The sequence below is a fragment of the Mizuhopecten yessoensis genome, unplaced genomic scaffold, assembly GCF_002113885.1.
Source record: "Mizuhopecten yessoensis strain PY_sf001 unplaced genomic scaffold, ASM211388v2 scaffold8755, whole genome shotgun sequence".
NCBI classification, from domain to species: domain Eukaryota; kingdom Metazoa; phylum Mollusca; class Bivalvia; order Pectinida; family Pectinidae; genus Mizuhopecten; species Mizuhopecten yessoensis.
This window is the reverse complement of record NW_018407705.1, coordinates 14,342-37,373: the sequence shown is the minus strand read 5'-3', so window position 1 is coordinate 37,373 and position 23,032 is coordinate 14,342. Positions and strand designations below refer to the sequence as shown.

The 23,032-nt window shown below is 38.1% G+C and overlaps 1 protein-coding gene across 1 annotated transcript; it reads right to left on the bottom strand.

Moving 5' to 3' along the window:
* Window positions 1-469: 469 nt before the first annotated feature.
* LOC110456496 (kyphoscoliosis peptidase-like) lies at window positions 470-21,876 on the bottom strand (the record flags this gene model as incomplete). The annotated part of the gene is made up of 6 exons (XM_021507283.1): window positions 21,639-21,876; window positions 4,661-4,858; window positions 3,717-3,949; window positions 2,212-3,335; window positions 1,214-1,494; window positions 470-706 (listed from the first exon to the last, which is right to left on the bottom strand). Coding segments are annotated over exons 1-6 (2,130 nt in total), but the record flags the coding sequence as incomplete, so codon positions are not given.
* Window positions 21,877-23,032: the final 1,156 nt, after the last annotated feature.

The following is a 23,032-nucleotide window of genomic DNA, read 5'->3' as shown; positions in this document are numbered from 1 at the left end:
CTAATTTCACTATGAGGAAGTAACTTGACTTGGATTTGATCTAGAGGTTTACGGGGGTTGTCGTCACTACTCCCTATTTCACTATGAGGAAGTAAATTGACTTGGATTTGATCTAGGTGTTTACGGGGGTTGTCGTCGATAAAGCAGAAGACGCACATGCTTCCTATACACCTTGACCCAGTTGTTCAAAAGGGGATTAGCTTAATCAGTGATTAGCGCAAATTTTAATTTTCATGTATCTTTAAAACAGAACAGTTGAATTAGTTACAACTTTTCAGATATCAAATATTTAGTAGTGTAATGTACAGGCACAATTGTGAGGTTTTACCTTGTATATTGCCGGAATTATTAAAGATTGAAAAATGTCGTTAAAAAGTGTTAACCTAACCACCTTTTGAACAACTGGGTCCTGGTCTTATATAAATGTTTCTTTTCTTTTCTTTTCTTTTTTCATTTCAAATAAAGGTACTTTTAACATTTTGGCTACGTCTATCATATTGATAGCTGTATAAGTACCTACCCACACGTAGAAAGTGGCGGCTCCCTGACTGGTTGTTTTGATGTCAGCCAGGTCGGTCTTCCCAATCATCTTCTTTGCTCCAAGGGCTACATCTAACGGTAGAGTATTGATGTCGAATTCATTGATCCGCCGTTTGAGGGACTCTTTACCCGTTCGACCGATAATAGCCTGAACATTCTTCCATTGCTGTGGAGACAAGCAGGGACACGTCTTAGATTCAAAATCTATTCAGACAGTAAATGTTTTACAGGCCATAAGACACATATCACATGCTAAAGGATACATACACCAAATGATATGGAGGCTATTTAACCAGTAGTCAGAAAAAAAGATTGTTCTTTATCCTTTTTGTTTAAATTCGTCACAGTATCAATACTTTAGGATATTCTACAACAAAATATATGGAAGCTTTTCAAACAGTGGCGATTCTCAGTGATGTTTAGCCAACTAATTGTCAGAAATGGGCTAAATAAATTGGAATAAATCGTTCCTTATCCTTTTGTTTGTATTAATTTGCAATAATTTTCTTTTGCATACAATGTCAAATCTTAAGGATATTCTACGTTATAACAATCGGGCTTCAGTGAAAATAAACATGATATTGTAATTATATTTGTCCTATTTTTGAATCCACAATGTAATTATCGAAATGAAAGCCTACTCAAAACAGGGGACACAGTCGTTTGCCCATACCTTTGTCTCATCCTCGAAGTTGCCAAGCAACAAAAGTGTTGCCTTCATCACGTTGTGTATTTCGGGAAGTGGACTGGAGAAAGAACGGATTTCTGCTATGGTAGGCTGCTCCAGAGCCATGACCGCGTGAAGAAGTTCTTGTATCTTCCTCAGTCTGGCAATAAGGTCCTTAGCCATTCTCATCTCTTGTGGCATGTAGCGCTCGTACTTCTTAGTTTCCACCAGATCAACAGAATTCTCGAGCGGTTCAAGTTTCTTTTCCTCTATCGCCGACTCAAGCTCTATAGAAACGAACAAAATAATGTAAGGGCATCAATACTACATATCATCACAATTCAATAATTGTAGAATTTGAAAATAAAAGTGGAAGGCAATTAAGAAGAGTTAATTGTTAATCTATGAATGCATTATAGCTCAATTTTTAAACGTTTATAAAACAACGTTCACGATCTCGTCCATATGTCTGTCTAGTATATGTACCTTTTACACTGCCAAGGTGTTGAGACGCTTTACAAATTTTACGATGCCTAACTATAAAGTAGGTCTGAGTTTATGGTATGTTTTAATGGATGTGTTACAAGTGCAGGAAGGTCCCATGTTGTGTTACACCCGATTAGTTTTACATTATCTACGTGACTGGCCATGCGTGCGTTGATATCCTCCGTCACAGTAAGTGATATCGCATTACACTATAACTGTGTGAGTGCTAATGTTAATGATTTTAAAGTGGAAATTTCAGGCTGTGGACATTTTTAGCTCATTAAAGTTTATTTAATAAACGCGTAAATATTAAAGTGCAAACATATAATTAAAACGCTAAGAAATCGTTATTGTAATTAAGATTAAAGTTTTAAAACTTAACACAGCGACATTTGCACTTGTACTTGGCGGTTCATAGCTTTCAGCAGCACGACCGATAGGGTTATTATGGGATATCCAAATAAATGTGTACTTTAACAAATACAAAGTTTGATCGGCGTCGGAAGTATATTGCTTACGTTTACGAACTTCCTCTATATCTCGGAACAGGGAATCGTCGACTACTTCCACCTCGGAACTGATGACTAGATAATTACATATGTTCTTTGTGATCGTCCCGTACGACGGGTCATCTATATGCGCAAAGATGCACAGTGCACTTTCCTCGCCAGGGGGCGCGCTAGCCTCAATGGTATACTCTTCATCGTCCTCTTGGATGCCCTCTTCCTCCATGGGGACATCATCTAATGCTTTGTTCATTCCCACGATCTTGTACGAGATGTTCAGACCTGCAGCCGCCCGATTCAGTTTCTCAAACGACACTTCTACATAACCACCCTCTGAGAAAACAATGGCATTAGGATCAGTGGTGGCGTCGAGGCCAGATTCCTTCAAAGTCTTACCTGGACCCCAACCGGCGGCACAGCACTTCGGAAAGGAAGTGTTGCCTTCCGGTATGCCGTTCACTTTTATTTTGTAAATTGCCACCCAATCAAAATCGTATCCAGGATCTTTTTTCCTGGAATCTTTGCCGACTATTTCTAGTTTGTACTCGCCGATTTTCGGGAAACGGCAACGAACAGCAACTGAACTGTCGTTTGGATAATAAACAAAGTCGTGTTGAGAAGTCTTCTCTTTTATATGTTTCCACTTGTCGTCGACCATGGAGAACAGTAAACACATGAACTCAAATTCATGTGCCTTTTCTTGAGGCAGTCCAAACAGAATTTCAATTTCGCCATTGTCTGTCACGATTTCACATTTCTGATGAGAAAGAGCCCTCATTTCAAGTTCGAAGAAACGTTCTTTTAAATATGCCTTCTTTTCGAACTGTTTGATGCTGACTTTCGTTTCAAGTAACTGCCATTTTGATTCCTCGGGAAAATGGGAGTATATCAACTGTTCGGGGTCGGGGAGAAAGAATGCTTCATCGACGCAAAATTTAGCAGACTCGTTTTGGTTTACATCACCAGAGACTGCGCATGCGCCCCAGTAGGCATTGACGAGTCTCCAAACATTGTCTACCAGGACTGCGTTCCATTCGCCGTACAATATGTCCTTATTGTCTTTGACCAATTGACCAATAGTATACGTACTGCCCTTCAGACAACCATGAACGACCACACAGCTCAGCTTAGCATGTCTGCAGGAAATAATCAGAAAGAAATGCAATGTTAAAAGCAAATAAATAATCGATAAACCCCCAATGGAAATCAATATGTTGGGGATAAGTTGGTGTGGTTGGGTTTTAGGATTTAGTCGGGTATTTTTTTAAAAGGAAAGGACATGTCAGAACTTCAAATGGCGGTCATGGAAAAGATAATAATGCCAAATCAGGTTTTAAGAAGATGAAAAAAGAATTCAGAATGTATAGACGAATACATTAAAAAGCGTCCAAATGGAATTTGATAATCCAGAAATTTCCTTTTGAAATTTTGTTTTCCTGGACTATAAAACTATTAAGTGGCAATTCAGTGCAGCGTAATAAATAAGGATCCCCTGTAACAGGTAATAAGAGGCCTACCTGCACATCAGACTAAGTAGCTGCGCATAGTTTCCCTTTTTGTTCTTCAGTCGGCTCAGGTAGTAGGGAACACACCCCTCCCTTATTGGTGGGAGGGGCATCTTTATCTGGTTCAGGTTTTGTGACGTCAGCCAGGTATAAATCGACCTAATTCTACCCAGGTCGTCAGTACAGGGCTCCACAAGGTAAGATACTAAGTTGGCCATGGATCCTTTCTGTAAGTCGCTCGGGACCTAGTGGATATCAGAGGTGTCAATAGCTGTTTAATTTGTAACGTTTATTGTAAAAATAGAGATTATAAAGCGACAAACAGCAAATCAAAGAAGATACTAAATCTCACATTAATCAACCAATTAATACCAATTCAGAGGAGTTACATAGGACTTAGCATAACGGAATTGTCGCTCCCAGTACAAATCAGGCATCAGGGCCTTCTGCAAGGGCGTGTAATCCAGCTTTCCGTCGAAGAGGACATATTGATACGGTCAGTGACATTAGTTTTATCATTGATGTTTTACCCTATGGAGAACATGTGTTACATTTCAATACTATTGTCAAAGCAGAGAACAGAGTAGGAAGGAAATTTTGTTTGTTTTAGGGAACCAAACTTAATCTGAGAAACGATTTGATAACAGGCATGGTATTCAAGGTATTCAAGTTCACGTTACTTTAAGGCAACAAGTAAACAACTATGGTCTGGATATCTGTAAAACTACAATCACTAATCATGAAACTGTTACTTATATAAACCAGTTATTTTGGTATGCCATCCTTCCATTTCGGTCGTATTTCTACCTGACCAATATTCAACTAAATACATGTTCATGAATTCCTTTTCAAGAGCAAAGTTTTGTGGTACTGCTTCAACAACGTTGTGTGGTACTGCTTCCACAACGTTGTGTGGTACTGCTTCAACACCAACTTGTCTTACATGATCTACGTACTTTCATTGCCCGCTCGTCTATGTGTTTGTACATCAACAGATCGAAGATCTCGCTTTTCCTCGTGTGTGGCACGTGGGGTGGCGGGAGAGTTTCCAGCGGCGTTTTATCAATGACGTACATATGATGGGTCTCTGATAATTCGCATTTCCGGCTAAACTTGTATGTTGCATACTGGATAGGATTGAGGGTGTCCTTTTCCTACAGAATAACAAGAAAACAAATTATCATTAAAGTAAAGAAATCATCTAAATAGGCGTAAACCAGAAATCACAAGATGACGTTAGTCTTAGCACTTATTTTATATATGGGTACAGTTAGTTCTTAACATAAATACCGCTTCTTAGTTTGCGTGAAAACCGATACGTAATTTTATGTGAATAATGTATTGCATATCTAAACAGGTCTATGATCAGTCTGTGTGTTTTCGTGTTCCTGTTGGGAATAACGTCACAATACCTCATTTAGATATTAGTGCACTTGCCAGTTCGGGCCGCCGCGTCCATCTTAAGCACAGCTGGCGAAAAAAAAGTTCACAATCATTCATTCAAAATTTCAAATACTAAACTGAATTCTTTATTTGTCCGCAAGATGGCGAGTATGCACGCGACTAATTTGTTGGTAGACTCTCATTCTTACTGAATTCGATACGTCAGTCTGATCAGATATTGATTTTATCGATTTACATGTTATCGAAAGAGAACAATGGTGTTTATTAAAAAATGAATTTCTCAATCGCGTTCGGCGGGCCATTACGGTATGTGGCAGAATTGGCAGGTCTAGCCACACAAATACATTATTGTCTTTTTAATCTATATGAATGTACTGCAAAATATTTGGAATATATTTTTCAATAGGACAATTAAAGTTATTTCTACTTATGAGAGATGTGATTTGGTGGGAAAGTGGTCTGGCGTGTCCGAATCACCAATAAGGTATGTGTTTCCTACTGGAGGTCATTTTATAACACACAGAACTAAATTACTTGTTTAGTATTAAACTGTTTGCACATGCAAGTAGAAAACTAAATTAAAATCTACAGACAGAGGTATGGACCAGGATCAAAGAAATGTAAGGAGCTGGTACACAGTATAGCTGTGTAGTTATATCGCCTTATAGAGGATCTGTTGTTAGCCTGCTTTCCTGGAGGAGACCAGCAGAACGAACTCTAAACTCGACCACAAGCTGTTAACGAAGGCTCAACATTTGTTTGTTAGTTTATAAGTGCAGATTCAGTTAAAACCATCAGGTTGTTTTAATAGACATTTGTTTGTTAGTTTATAAGTATAGATTCATTTAAAACCATCAGGTTGTTTTAATGGACATTTGTTTGTTAGTTTATAAGTGTAGATTCAGTTCAAACCATTAGATTGTTTGAATAGACATTTGTTTGTTAGTTTATAAGGGGAGATTCAGTTCAAACCATCAGGTTGTTTTAATAGACATTCGTTTGTTAGTTTATAAGTATAGATTCATTTAAAACCATCAGGTTGTTTTAATGGACATTTGTTTGTTAGTTTATAAGTGGAGATTCAGTTCAAACCATCAGGTTGTTTTAATGGACATTTGTTTGTAAGTTTATAAGTGTAGATTCAGCTCAAACCATTAGATTGTTTGAATAGACATTTGTTTGTTAGTTTATAAGTGTAGATTCAGTTAAAACCATCAGGTTGTTTCAATGGACATTTGTTTGTTAGTTTATAAGTGTAGATTCAGTTCAAACCATTAGATTGTTTTAATAGACATTTGTTTGTTAGTTTATAAGTGTAGATTCAGTTCAAACCATCAGGTTATTTTAATAATTCAGTTCAAACCATCAGGTTGTTTTAATAGACATTTGTTTGTTAGTTTATAAGTGTAGATTCAGCTCAAACCATCAGGTTGTTTCAATGGACATTTGTTTGTTAGTTTATAAGTGTAGCTTCAGTTCAAACCATTATATTGTTATAATAGACATTTGTTTGTTAGTTTATGAGTGTAGATTCAGTTCATACCATCAGGTTATTTTAATAATTCAGTTCAAACCATCAGGTTGTTTTAATAGACATTTGTTTGTTAGTTTATAAGTGTAGATTCAGTTCAAACCATTAGATTGTTTTAATAGACATTTGTTTGTTAGTTTATAAGTGTAGATTCAGTTCAAACCATCAGGTTGTTTTAATAGACATATGAAGATTCATTGAGCAACTGCTATTTCTATTACTGTACTATTTACATGTTGGTCCAGTTTGTGCGTTTATAAGGTGGCAGACACTAATCCCCCGTGGTTGTCTGTGGTTTTCAGTTTAGCGGTTTATATCTCTGAAGCTATCCTTTTAGATAGCATATCGGTGTATGTTAAGCTTTACGAAATCGTCTGGGATCCTTTTGGGACAATTTGAAATAATAGGTTTTGTTATAAATATCGATTTTAAATATATCAGAATTCTGCTTTTTTGCATTTCTTTAACAGAATTCCGAAAGATCAGTAATAATAAGCACTCTTAATTACCAAAAGTATTATTCTTATAAATGGAAAGGCTACATAAATTACACAAGCAAGTCGGTTGTGCTCCATAATAAAGACCGAAAAAATCCATTTCTAAACCATCTAAATACTCCATTTCATATCAGATACACATGTTTTATATGAGATACACATGGTTTATATCAGATACACATGGTTTATATCAGATACACATGGTTTATATCAGATACACATGGTTTATATCAGATATACAGGTTTTATATCAGATACACAGGTTTTATATCAGATACACATGTTTTATATCAGATACACATTGTTTATATCAGATACACAGGTTTTATATGAGATACACATGTTTTATATCAGATACACATGTTTTATATCAGATACACATGTTTTATATCAGATACACATGGTTTATATCAGATACACAGGTTTTATATCAGATACACATGTTTTATATCAGATACACATGTTTTATATCAGATACACATGTTTTATATCAGATACACAGGTTTTATATCAGATACACATGTTTTATATCAGATACACATGTTTTATATCAGATACACATGGTTTATATCAGATATACAGGTTTTATATCAGATACACAGGTTTTATATCAGATACACATGTTTTATATCAGATACACATTGTTTATATCAGATACACAGGTTTTATATGAGATACACATGTTTTATATCAGATACACATGTTTTATATCAGATACACATGTTTTATATCAGATACACATGGTTTATATCAGATACACAGGTTTTATATCAGATACACATGTTTTATATCAGATACACATGTTTTATATCAGATACACATGTTTTATATCAGATACACATGGTTTATATCAGATACACATGTTTTATATCAGATACACATGTTTTATATCAGATACACATGGTTTATATCAGATATACAGGTTTTATATCAGATACACAGGTTTTATATCAGATACACATGTTTTATATCAGATACACATTGTTTATATCAGATACACAGGTTTTATTTGAGATACACATGTTTTATATCAGATACACATGTTTTATATCAGATACACATTGGTTATATCAGATACACATGGGTTATATCAGATACACAGGCTTTATATCAGATACACATGGCTTATATCAGATACACATTGGTTATATCAGATACACATGGCTTATATCAGATACACATGGCTTATATCAGATACACAGGTTTTATATCAGATACACATGTTTTATATGTTGGCATTTAGTTTGCTATTCATCGTTGTGTTGTTGTTGCTTGTTTCCTAAACTGTTATACAGTGTTATTTCGATACTATTGTCCAAGTCTCAGTGCTAACTGGTTAGTGCCGTACTTCCGTGTATTACTTACAATTAGCGTTTATCATTGTCTGTGGACGACATCACGTCACAATTAGCGTCTTTTTTTTTTTTTTCTTAATGGAATTCCTCGCCGTAAAATTTTCCATACAAAGATTTGCTGAAGCTGGGAAAATTTCATGAAACGAAGATTTGTCCTTACCTGAAACTAACGAGATTTCAAGTAAAGGAAAGTTAGTGATGCTGGAACCAAACCTGTTCAAGGTGTTTTCGTTACCGTACTCATCCACAGCCTGTGGTTATCAGCCTAATTTTATTATGTTCTGAACTGGAATATAAATAGGTGGCATGCGTTTGCCATTTTCTTGTAGATGGTCATATACGTGTCCATAATAAAACGTACTTTCTTACTTGACCTATCAAACTACGATACATATCCTGTCTCAAATTAGCAAGTACGTAAACGGTAGGCTTTTTATGAGAAATACATATACTTTTTTCAATATTTATCATTGATTAAGAAGGTCAAAATAAGCTAAGAGTGGAATGGATGGCGATGGAATGTAAGCTCGCGTTCGTAACGACCAGTTAACCTCATCAAACAATCACAACGGGTGTGCGTCGTCAAATTACACATCGATGTGGATCAACATGATGTGAAATTGAAACCCGAGATAACTTCTCCAGGTGATTGTGTATGGGTATATTAGGGGCTGTGTGGGAGACGGGTGGTAGGACGGTGGTACTGTTGTGGTCACGCGTCCTCGATTAGAGTACGGCAGTATAGCTGTACTTTTACCAGCATTAGTTGACACTTTCTCACGCAGAATCCACGGAATGTAAAAACATAGTTTCTTATAAGTGAAATGATTAGAGGACTTGTTCTGAGTCTTATAACAAGAAAATTGTTTGGAGGTCTTGTTCATAGTCTTATAACAAGTACATTGTTAAGAGGACTTGTTCTGAGTCTTATAACAAGCAAATTGTTTAGAGGACTTGTTCTGAGTCTTATAACAAGTAAAACGTTTAGAGGACTTGTTCTGAGTCTTATAACAAGTAAATTGTTAGGGGGACTTGGTCTGAGTCTTATAACAAGTAAAATGTTTATAGGACTTCTTCCGAGTTTTCACTGTTGTATATTCTTATGTTTTATTTTACTACAAAGCGTACACGTAACAGTGAGAAAAGGAATTTGTTGTCTGTAATACTATTGAATTCGAAATGCGATATCGTCAGAAAAGCTTCATGATCTTGCTACAAAACGGTTTATTGTTTAAACATAATTTATTGATACAAAAGGATTGAGTACAAGTTATTAAACTTATATGAAGCCTTCTCCAACACATGTTACAAACATTTATATTAACAATTCGAAGATGGCAGACTTTCAACATCGTGATAACAAGTATATTAAAAACAAAGCGGTATACGTGGAGTTCATGACCACAAAGATGTGCATCAAGGGTCATGGCCTTGCTACAAAGCAGTACAAGCACACTTTATTGAGGCACGGTAGTCTAGTGGTAGGACGCCGGGCTCGTGACCGAAGGGTTGCGGGTTCGAGACACGTCACGGCACTGTGTTGTATCTTTGAATAAGATACTTTATTCCGCTTGTTCCTGTCTACTCAGCTGTAAATGAGTACGTTGTTGGACAGAGCTAGTATTGTAGATTGCTAGCTGTGAGCGCCGAAATGGCAGCACCTGCTGTATGCTCCCCAGTGAGTCGAGAAAGATATTGGCTGGTTGCTAAGGCCCTATAACCATGGATAATAATTTGTGAACTGCTTTGAGACGATCTACGAATTAGGTTGTGATAAAGCGGTATATAAGAACCTCGAATTATTACTATTATTTATTATCTTGCCACAAAGTGGTATACCTGTGATTCATGGTCACAAAGATGTGCATCTAGGGTCATGACCTTGCCACAAAGTGGTGTACCTGTGGTTCATAGTCACACAGATGTGCATCTAGGGTCATGACCTTGCTACAAAGCAGTATTTGTTTAGGATTTTACATATTCGCAATAGCTAAGGTCATAAGGTCAAACGAAGCAATGTCCACGGAAGATGGGGCCCCTTCAGGGTAACTTTAATATGTCATCTGACTGAAATGGTATCACATGGACACGTTAGTGTAACACTCAAGTATGTCATATTGTATTGACAACGGACCAACAAGTCATTACAGCCACCGATTTAAAGCTGAACGTCAAGATGAGAGCAGTATTATCAGTTTGCTTTCTGTCGGCAAGGGTACAGAACCCATAACCTCCCTCGCTTGGGCAAATGCTCTACATAAAGTTCAAACGGATCGAAGTATTGTTAAGTAAGGCGTTAGGAAACGAATCCCTAGCTATTCATGACCTTACTACAACTTGTTTTGTCCATGGTTCATAAGTCATTCATAGGTCTTTTAAACATAACAAAATGTATGAATATGTACATATTGTAAACATTGATGTAATTCATCATAATTACAATTGCCACTGTTTCGGAATCGTTAACCTAAGTGTGAGCAAGTCTGTTTATTTCTCCATAACCAGAGTGTAGAACGTGACGGCCAGTTCACCGCGTATGGATATATGTAAATATTGGCGGACTTCTTTCCGCAAACCTCATGTCAATGTTTACAAACAGACGCTAGCATTTAGACTCCCGTGCGTTCGAGACACCAAATGATGTCGGGTTCGAAACAAGACAGATCATCTTCATGACCGGTCATGAAAATGAAGCTAGTGTCAATAACTGCATATTCAACTTAAACCAGGCTTAGGCTAGTCACTATCTCTCGACGACATGGTAGCACTCTCTATTTCCCGCCTTTGGGCGCATCACTTTTAAACGATGGACGTCCGCGGTCATTAGTATTTTCTACTAAGTATTTTGCCCCAAGACCTCAATTTCATACAAATATAAAATTATTAATTCCATTACCTACTAATACAATTATGAAGATATTGTATGAAGTAAAATACGGATATTTTATGTGAATAGAAATATTGAAATAGAGGAACTTTTTGCATTTGTTGTCATGGATAAAATGGGCGGGGTTTAGCTGTTTGTCAACGGCTTTTGCGAATGGCTGCTTCGCACGGCTGGACACCTATTACGGTACTACAAATGCGGATGGACACCTATTATGGTACTACTAATGCGGCTGGACACCTATAACGGTACTACTAATGTGGCTGGACACCTATTACAGTACTATTAATGTGGCTGGACACCTATTACAGTACTACTAATGCTGCTGGACATTTATTACGGTACTACTCATGCGGCTGGACAACTATTACGGTACTACTAATGTGTCTGGACACCTATTACGGTACTTTTAATGTGGCTGGACACCTATTACGTTACTACTAATGCGGCTGGGCACCTATTACGGTGCTACTAATGCGCCTGGACACCTATTACGGTACTGAAATAGAGGAACTTTTTGCATTTGTTGTCATGCATAAAATGGGCGGGGTTTAGTTGTTTGTCAACGGCTTTTGCGAATGGCTGCTTCGCACGGCTGGGCACCTATTACGGTGCTACTAATGCGCCTGGACACCTATTACGGTACTGAAATAGAGGAACTTTTTGCATTTGTTGTCATGCATAAAATGGGCGGGGTTTAGTTGTTTGTCAACGGCTTTTGCGAATGGCTGCTTCGCACGGCTGGGCACCTATTACGGTGCTACTAATGCGGCTGGACACCCATTACAGTACTAATAATGTGGCTGGACACCTATTATGGTACTACTAATGCGGCTGGGCACCTATTACGGGACTACTAATACGGCTGGACACCTATTAAGGTACTACTAATGTGGCTGGACACCCATTACGGTACTGCTAATACGGCTGGTCACCTATTAAGGTACTATTAATGTGGTTGGACACCTATTACGGTACTACCAATGCGGATGGACACCTATTACGGTACTTTTAATGTGGCTGGACACCTATTACGGTTCTACTTATGCAGCTGGACACCTAGTACGGTACTACTAATGTGGCTAGACACCTATTACGGTACTACTTATGCGGCTGGACACCTATTACGGAACTACTAATGTGGCTGGACACCTATTATGGTACTACTAATGCGGCTGGATCCCCATTACGGTACTACTAATGTGGCTGGGCAACTATTACGGTACTACTAATGCGGCTTGGCACCTATTACGGTACTACTTATGCAGCTGGACACCTAGTACGGTACTACTAATGTGGCTAGACACCTATTACGGTACTACTTATGCAGCTGGACACCTAGTACGGTACTACTAATGTGGCTGGGCAACTATTACGGTACTACTAATGTGGCTGGACACCTATTACGGTACTACTTATGCAGCTGGACACCTATTACGGTACTACTAATGCGGCTGGATACCCATTACGGTACTACTAATGCGGCTGGGCACCTATTACGGTACTACTAATGTGGCTGGACACCTATAACGGTACTACTAATGCGGCTGGACACCTATTACGGTACTACTAATGCGGCTGGACATTTATTACGGTACTACTCATGCGGCTGGACACCTATTACGGTACTACTTATGCAGCTGGACACCTATTACAGTACTACTAATGTGGCTGGACACCTATTACGGTACTACTAATGCGGCTGGACACCTATTACGGTACTACTAACGCGACTGGACACCTACTACGGTACTACTAATGCTGCTGGACACCTATTACAGTTCTACTAATGTGGCTGGACACCTATAACGGTACTACTAATGCGGATGGACACCTATTACGGTACTACTAATGCGGCTGGATACCCATTACGGTACTACTAATGCGGCTGGGCCCCTATTACGGTACTACTAATGCGGCTGGACATTTATTAAGGTACTACTCATGCGGCTGGACACCTATTCCGGTACTACTTATGCAGCTGGACACCTATTACGGGACTACTAATGCGGCTGGATACCCATTACGGTACTACTAATGCGGCTGGGAACCTATTACGGTACTACTAATGCGGCTGGACATTTAATACGGTACTACTCATGCGGCTGGACACCTATTACGGTACTACTAACGCGGCTGGACACCTATTACGGTACTATTAATGTGGCTGGACACCTATTACGGTACTACTAATGCTGCTGGACACTTATTACGGTACTACTAATGTGGCTGGACACCTATTACGGTACTACTAATGCGGCTGGACACCTATTACGGTACTACTAATGCGGCTGGACACCTATTACGGTACTACTAATGCGGCTGGACACCTATTACGGTACTACTAATGCGGCTGGACACTACTACCCTGATGCTTCGACTTTTCATAAGGGTTTCATCATTACTATGGTGGGTTTTACAACACTGCCGATTTAGTTAGCACGCACTATCATTAAATACTTTTGTTGCTATTTGGTTGTTTTACAACATTAACAACGAAACAAAGCTGTTCTTAGTCTGGAATAGGAAAACTGAAGAACTATATTTTTATTTCTTACTGGAACTTTGATAGAGTCGGGTATTAATTATATCTGCCCAATCCCTACTACAATCGAGGGTTAAAACAATTGAGACATGAACGATGAAGATGTGACTAGCAAAACGACTAAAGCAAGGTTAAAACACTTTAATGATTTTCTAGAAGTCTGTTTTAACGTGGTATTATTACATCTCCGGGAATTTCCTTTGAATTACATAACAAACCATCATTTTACCCAGTGCTGGTTACCAGATGAACAATATTGATATTCAGCAATAGTACAATTATTACTTTTTTTCTGTTAATTAACATTTACTGTAAACTTATGAATGGAAAATAAATCAACGTAAAGTTCAGTCGCGTTAAATTTGAGAACAATTGCCTTGTGGTTAAAAGAATGACTCATTGAGTGAAACACAAGACCATTTGGCGGTTAGAAGGGTCGATCACGATCCTCTAGGTAGTTCAAAACATCTACTGGTAAAACATAAACACTGCTTACAGATGTAAAGAGTAATTACAGGTGTAAAGAGTAATTACAAGTGTAAAGGGTAATTACAGGTGTAAAGAGTAATCACAGATGTAAAGAGTAATTACAGGTGTAAAGAGTAATGACAGGTGTAAAGAATAATTAAAGGTGAAAGGAGTAATTACAGATGTAAAGAGTAATTACAGGTGTAATGAGTAGTTACAGGTGTAAAGAGTAATTACAGGTGTAAAGAGTTATTACAGGTGTAAAGAGTAATTACAGGTGTAAAGAGTAATTACATGTGTAAAGAGTAATAACAGGTGTAAAGAGTAATCACAGATGTAAAGAGTAATTTCAGGTGTAAAGAGTAGTTACAGGTGTAAATATTAATTACAGGTGTAAAGGGTAATCACAGATGTAAAGAGTAATAGCAGGTGTAAAGAGTAATGACAGGTGTAAAGAATAATTAAAGGTGAAAGGAGTAATTACAGGTGTAAAGAGTAGTTACAGGTGAGGAATCCGTATGTAAATTGATCGCGGGAAAACTGCTGGTAAACAAGACGACTTCAAAGAGAGAAAGTATAAATCAACGTGTTGATCCCCACAAACAGAGGTCCTGTTGTAAACCTGTGTAAGGTTCTAGTTTATAGAGGAGTATCGAGTGGTACCAGGCTGTCCGATACCGTACTGAGGGCCCCACTCACACACCATGGTCCCGGAGGGTGTACCCAGGGTTGGATGGAACGCTATTTGTATACTTCATTGTGCAATTTTTCATAGCAGAGAATATCAAATACGTTTCTTTTTTTATAAGAGCGTTCGGTGTTTATATTTATTAGAACGCGGTCTATTTCAACTCTGCGGTGATCGTCATTACATAATTCTTGAATCGTTTTACAGTGATGCAGCTGATTTTCAGGACATGCATTACAAGGTTTCGTTTTTGGCGGTACAAGAAGATGTGTTTTCTTTCACTGAAACAATCAGAAATCCTTTTTAATTGGAACTCATCGGGTGTTACCCACTTATCTAATGCTTCAGTCACATTTGCGCCGGTCGCCGGCCGGAAAGTAGTAATCGGCCGGCGTCCCGGGTGCCGGGGATTTTTTCCGATGTCTGGGATAATCTCCCGGCGTTCTTACGGTTCCCCGGCTTGGCTGATTTTGGCCAAAAAACTCATCGCCCGGGCGCCTTTTCGGAAATCGCCGCAAATGTGACTGAGGTTTTACTGACGGACATAAACAATAATGGGTTCCAAACTTGTTTGCGCCACTTATAATTGATATGATAAAGTGGTGACATTTCGTCCTCAACTTAGTTTTGTTTGGGAAGGAAACTGGACAGTCAAACTTAGATAATCATGAGTTTATTAGCTTTAATAGAAAATATAACATGATACAAAACCGTTGAACCGTTTAACCGGCGCCGAACGCACTCGTTTATTGCGCGGATGTACACATCCAAGAGGTACACATCCACGAGGTTCACATCAACTCATGGATGTATTCATTCGCACAGACTTGCACTAAGTCTGGTAATGTGTGATCAAGACACGCGTGGTAGTTGTTGTTTATCACAGGGATAGTTTAAAGTGTTTAAATGACACAGTTGTCAAAAACGCGATGGTAACATCGGTATTTGATTTCATTTTCAGTAAACATTTAGAACTAACACGACGCTAGTAAAACCTTCCCCTCCAAGGCTTTCTAACATCCGTGTCACATTCGCCTAAAACACCAAACTTTTACCAATCCGATAATCTGTCTATTACGTACTGCAGTTAATGACGTGAGTGTGCAATTCTAAATCACTTAATACTCGTAATGAAACTTCAATCGAGATAGCTATATGGTAAATTTACCTATAAATTGAAAAAAAGCATCCGTACTTTAAGATACACTTACAGTTGTACCAACTTCAAGTAGGTCTGATTTTAAGTGTCATCCGGTACCACCATAAGTTATAATTGAAGAAAACGTCACGGTTTCAAGTTTAATATGATTTCAAGGAAAGATAGAACATGCTAAGTTCTAGGTCTAGTTCAAGGACACTTAGTTATACATTATCTGATTGGCCTTGTTTAGTTCAGCCGTAACATTTATATTACATTGAATGAATCTAGAAAGAATTCTCAGAACTCGGAAGGCAGTTATATCAAACTACGTAAGCATTACCCTGCATTCTGTTCTGAGGGATTGTCCCATGGTTTTAATTGGATGTGTGACAAAAATTTGAAAAGATATATATATATTTAAAGCCCTCATGATGGTCGATTCACGATCGACTAAAAACTAGACGATTTCACTCTCCACATGGCTCTTCAGTTTTAAATCCGTCGTCATATCTCATTTCTTCTATATTTCCTTATTTTATATGGGCATGTATTATTTTCAATTATGTTTCATATATATGATATATACAACCGAGTAACCAAACAATAAACTGTTGAGAAGTTCTTTAGAGAATCTCTGACAAACCTCTGAAGAAATTAAAGCCGCTCGGTTATTTTTCTTTCTTTCTTTTGTTGTTGTTGTTGTTTTACGCATACATGTATATCGTGCCTATGGAATTGTCTAAGTAAATCTGTATCAGCTTGGCCTTCCACTCCGACGTATCAGACCCAACAGGGAAGTAACCACTGACAGTATAATTAGGGATCTAGAACAATACATACGGGTTTAGAAACAGTTACAAAAGGATTGATTTTTCTGGCAGAATTCCACCGGTAAAAAATCTTGTGATAAAACTTAACGTTAACTTCCTGGTGTCAATGATCCACTGGTGTGCTATTGTGTCTGTATAGAACAACAGGTTATCATTGAATTCGGGTATTTAAACGTTAATCAATAAAAAACGTATCCCTGCGGAATAAGACCACTCCGTAATTCTAACGTAACAGTTTACCAATGCCGTATTACAAACTCGAATTATGGACTACAGAAAGTACAAAAAGAACATTTTATTTACTTGTTTATGTTATGTTCATGTCTACCCGGCACAGTCAATATTTGTCCGGCACGCGCTGTATCTTCCTGCACACGCGCAGCTTGGTAGCAGTCTCTATTTTTTATAAAGAATTTCCCAGTTGCATTATACTACTAGCTTATCGCGCACTAGTTTGAGAACTTTGGATCAGACAATCACGTGATCAAACCTAATTCAGCATTCTAGAGACGTGGGCCAGTCTGGCGCAAGACACAACTGATCTTCTCACTCTATCACATTCAGATTAATGAAGCTGACCTATTTCATATGTTATTGTTATTAAAATGAGATGTTAGCAGTGTGAAAGGTATGGTGACTCTCGACCAGCACTCGGCTCTCCGGCTTCTTTTAAAGAATCGATGACACCTACTCTACCATCACATCAGTTCGTGCCTAAAGCATGGGCCGCATCAGGACCCTTTACTTACCAGCACACATTGGTTTTCTAATTATCAAAAATAACACTTGTTTCCAAAAATAAAGTGAATCCTTTACTGAGTGTACGGCTATCGAAGTTTCCGGAACATAAACAAGCAATTCCTATCCATTCAATGAATGGAACCCGCGTTTATGAATCTGAGAAAATATTGCAGAGCGATGGAGAAAAGAACAGGAAGAAAGGAGAGAGGAGGAAAAATGAGAAGAACGTAAGAAACAACAAGACAGAGAAAGGCAGATATACAAGTGGTTACTTACCGGTGGAGCTGGTTTGAAGGGAAGGAGTTTAATCTTCAGGCTGCTACCGTTTCCCATCCTTGGTTCACCTTGGTTTAACAGTTGTGAATTACGTGTCCATATACNAGTCTATATGTAGCTGAATGATAGAAAACTGACTAAATGTGTAGTCTATATGTAGCTGAATGATAGAAAACTGACTAAATGCGAGTCTATATATAGCTGAATGATAGAAAACTGACTAAATGTGTAGCCTATATGTAGCTGAATGATAGAAAACTGACTTAATGTGTAGTCTAAACATAGCTGAATGATAGAAAACTGACTAAATGTGTATTCTATATGTAGCTGAATGNAATGACAGGTGTAAAGAATAATTAAAGGTGAAAGGAGTAATTACAGGTGTAAAGAGTAGTTACAGGTGAGGAATCCGTATGTAAATTGATCGCGGGAAAACTGCTGGTAAACAAGACGACTTCAAAGAGAGAAAGTATAAATCAACGTGTTGATCCCCACAAACAGAGGTCCTGTTGTAAACCTGTGTAAGGTTCTAGTTTATAGAGGAGTATCGAGTGGTACCAGGCTGTCCGATACCGTACTGAGGGCCCCACTCACACACCATGGTCCCGGAGGGTGTACCCAGGGTTGGATGGAACGCTATTTGTATACTTCATTGTGCAATTTTTCATAGCAGAGAATATCAAATACGTTTCTTTTTTTATAAGAGCGTTCGGTGTTTATATTTATTAGAACGCGGTCTATTTCAACTCTGCGGTGATCGTCATTACATAATTCTTGAATCGTTTTACAGTGATGCAGCTGATTTTCAGGACATGCATTACAAGGTTTCGTTTTTGGCGGTACAAGAAGATGTGTTTTCTTTCACTGAAACAATCAGAAATCCTTTTTAATTGGAACTCATCGGGTGTTACCCACTTATCTAATGCTTCAGTCACATTTGCGCCGGTCGCCGGCCGGAAAGTAGTAATCGGCCGGCGTCCCGGGTGCCGGGGATTTTTTCCGATGTCTGGGATAATCTCCCGGCGTTCTTACGGTTCCCCGGCTTGGCTGATTTTGGCCAAAAAACTCATCGCCCGGGCGCCTTTTCGGAAATCGCCGCAAATGTGACTGAGGTTTTACTGACGGACATAAACAATAATGGGTTCCAAACTTGTTTGCGCCACTTATAATTGATATGATAAAGTGGTGACATTTCGTCCTCAACTTAGTTTTGTTTGGGAAGGAAACTGGACAGTCAAACTTAGATAATCATGAGTTTATTAGCTTTAATAGAAAATATAACATGATACAAAACCGTTGAACCGTTTAACCGGCGCCGAACGCACTCGTTTATTGCGCGGATGTACACATCCAAGAGGTACACATCCACGAGGTTCACATCAACTCATGGATGTATTCATTCGCACAGACTTGCACTAAGTCTGGTAATGTGTGATCAAGACACGCGTGGTAGTTGTTGTTTATCACAGGGATAGTTTAAAGTGTTTAAATGACACAGTTGTCAAAAACGCGATGGTAACATCGGTATTTGATTTCATTTTCAGTAAACATTTAGAACTAACACGACGCTAGTAAAACCTTCCCCTCCAAGGCTTTCTAACATCCGTGTCACATTCGCCTAAAACACCAAACTTTTACCAATCCGATAATCTGTCTATTACGTACTGCAGTTAATGACGTGAGTGTGCAATTCTAAATCACTTAATACTCGTAATGAAACTTCAATCGAGATAGCTATATGGTAAATTTACCTATAAATTGAAAAAAAGCATCCGTACTTTAAGATACACTTACAGTTGTACCAACTTCAAGTAGGTCTGATTTTAAGTGTCATCCGGTACCACCATAAGTTATAATTGAAGAAAACGTCACGGTTTCAAGTTTAATATGATTTCAAGGAAAGATAGAACATGCTAAGTTCTAGGTCTAGTTCAAGGACACTTAGTTATACATTATCTGATTGGCCTTGTTTAGTTCAGCCGTAACATTTATATTACATTGAATGAATCTAGAAAGAATTCTCAGAACTCGGAAGGCAGTTATATCAAACTACGTAAGCATTACCCTGCATTCTGTTCTGAGGGATTGTCCCATGGTTTTAATTGGATGTGTGACAAAAATTTGAAAAGATATATATATATTTAAAGCCCTCATGATGGTCGATTCACGATCGACTAAAAACTAGACGATTTCACTCTCCACATGGCTCTTCAGTTTTAAATCCGTCGTCATATCTCATTTCTTCTATATTTCCTTATTTTATATGGGCATGTATTATTTTCAATTATGTTTCATATATATGATATATACAACCGAGTAACCAAACAATAAACTGTTGAGAAGTTCTTTAGAGAATCTCTGACAAACCTCTGAAGAAATTAAAGCCGCTCGGTTATTTTTCTTTCTTTCTTTTGTTGTTGTTGTTGTTTTACGCATACATGTATATCGTGCCTATGGAATTGTCTAAGTAAATCTGTATCAGCTTGGCCTTCCACTCCGACGTATCAGACCCAACAGGGAAGTAACCACTGACAGTATAATTAGGGATCTAGAACAATACATACGGGTTTAGAAACAGTTACAAAAGGATTGATTTTTCTGGCAGAATTCCACCGGTAAAAAATCTTGTGATAAAACTTAACGTTAACTTCCTGGTGTCAATGATCCACTGGTGTGCTATTGTGTCTGTATAGAACAACAGGTTATCATTGAATTCGGGTATTTAAACGTTAATCAATAAAAAACGTATCCCTGCGGAATAAGACCACTCCGTAATTCTAACGTAACAGTTTACCAATGCCGTATTACAAACTCGAATTATGGACTACAGAAAGTACAAAAAGAACATTTTATTTACTTGTTTATGTTATGTTCATGTCTACCCGGCACAGTCAATATTTGTCCGGCACGCGCTGTATCTTCCTGCACACGCGCAGCTTGGTAGCAGTCTCTATTTTTTATAAAGAATTTCCCAGTTGCATTATACTACTAGCTTATCGCGCACTAGTTTGAGAACTTTGGATCAGACAATCACGTGATCAAACCTAATTCAGCATTCTAGAGACGTGGGCCAGTCTGGCGCAAGACACAACTGATCTTCTCACTCTATCACATTCAGATTAATGAAGCTGACCTATTTCATATGTTATTGTTATTAAAATGAGATGTTAGCAGTGTGAAAGGTATGGTGACTCTCGACCAGCACTCGGCTCTCCGGCTTCTTTTAAAGAATCGATGACACCTACTCTACCATCACATCAGTTCGTGCCTAAAGCATGGGCCGCATCAGGACCCTTTACTTACCAGCACACATTGGTTTTCTAATTATCAAAAATAACACTTGTTTCCAAAAATAAAGTGAATCCTTTACTGAGTGTACGGCTATCGAAGTTTCCGGAACATAAACAAGCAATTCCTATCCATTCAATGAATGGAACCCGCGTTTATGAATCTGAGAAAATATTGCAGAGCGATGGAGAAAAGAACAGGAAGAAAGGAGAGAGGAGGAAAAATGAGAAGAACGTAAGAAACAACAAGACAGAGAAAGGCAGATATACAAGTGGTTACTTACCGGTGGAGCTGGTTTGAAGGGAAGGAGTTTAATCTTCAGGCTGCTACCGTTTCCCATCCTTGGTTCACCTTGGTTTAACAGTTGTGAATTACGTGTCCATATACGCTGCGCTATATCTCCAATGGATATGGGTATTCTCTGCTAGCTCCAGTTGAAATGTTAAAACTGAGGCGAGTTATTAAAACCACGGACTTTTAAATCAACACTGTAAGTTCTTGTAACCCCCCGCGATGGTATTTCGCCGAATCGTCAGCCTGTGTGAAGCAATACACAATTCTAGCTATATAAACATATTGACATACAAAAATACAATAAAGGACTTGTTTGATATGCATGCATATATAAAAGAACATGCATTAGATATACACTGTAGATAGAGTCCCTATGGAAAATTTGAAATAGCAAACTAAAGTGTTTTAATTAATGGCGTACAATGAGAGTCTGAGATTTACACGTAACATGGGTTCAGTGGTATAAAAATGACCTAAGTTCATCTATGTTGGCCCTTAAGTAGGAAAGCACGTGATCTCGACGCGCATGGCAGACCCGTGGGAGGATCTAGACACAGGTGGGATGATAGATTTAACAACGTTCCTTATATCGACAACTTTCACACCTTCACAACTATTTCTATGACACAAATGTTGACATGTGTTTGTTATATTTCTATACGAATTAAGATATACAATGTATATCTTTTCGGTTTACTGGGTTTTGGGGTATTTTATTTAGCTTTCTATCAGATCGTTTCTACAGGGTAATTAATACGACAGAAGGTAAAGGCGACTTCATGAGTCAATGTTTTAAATAAAACAAGCGTTGTTCTCCTGTTTAGTGTGAAACCCTATACCTGCTGTAGGGGGCAATGCCAGACAGACTGTCAGTGATTGTAATAAAACGGCGGGAAAGAGGAGGTGTAACCCACGGACAGATAACCACAAATCTGTGCTCTACGTCATTGATTTTGTCTTCCGCATCATCAGTTAATTGTGATCATGTGAAAGACTTTTATGAATGATCAATTATCGTGTATCGTCACGTGAAACTCTCACTTATTTTAATAACAGAAACGATCGATTACTTTACAGTCACCAAATCAATTAATTTCACCTTTATATTAATGAATAACAACGTTTAAATTCGTGTTCTGTGGCGCTGGGAATGGAGTTAAATGTTGCTTGATATTAAATAAAAAGTTTACATGGAGATGGAAGTTGAGAATGACATACAGAATGTATTTACTCAAATTGTAGCTCCAGTGTTTACGTCATTTCTAAGTAAATGTTACTTACGGATAAACTTGAATATATTTTTTATGTTATGGAGATATAACACAAAAAAAGGGGTGTACTCTAAATGAACCGCGAAGCGGTTTACGATGAGAGTACACTCTG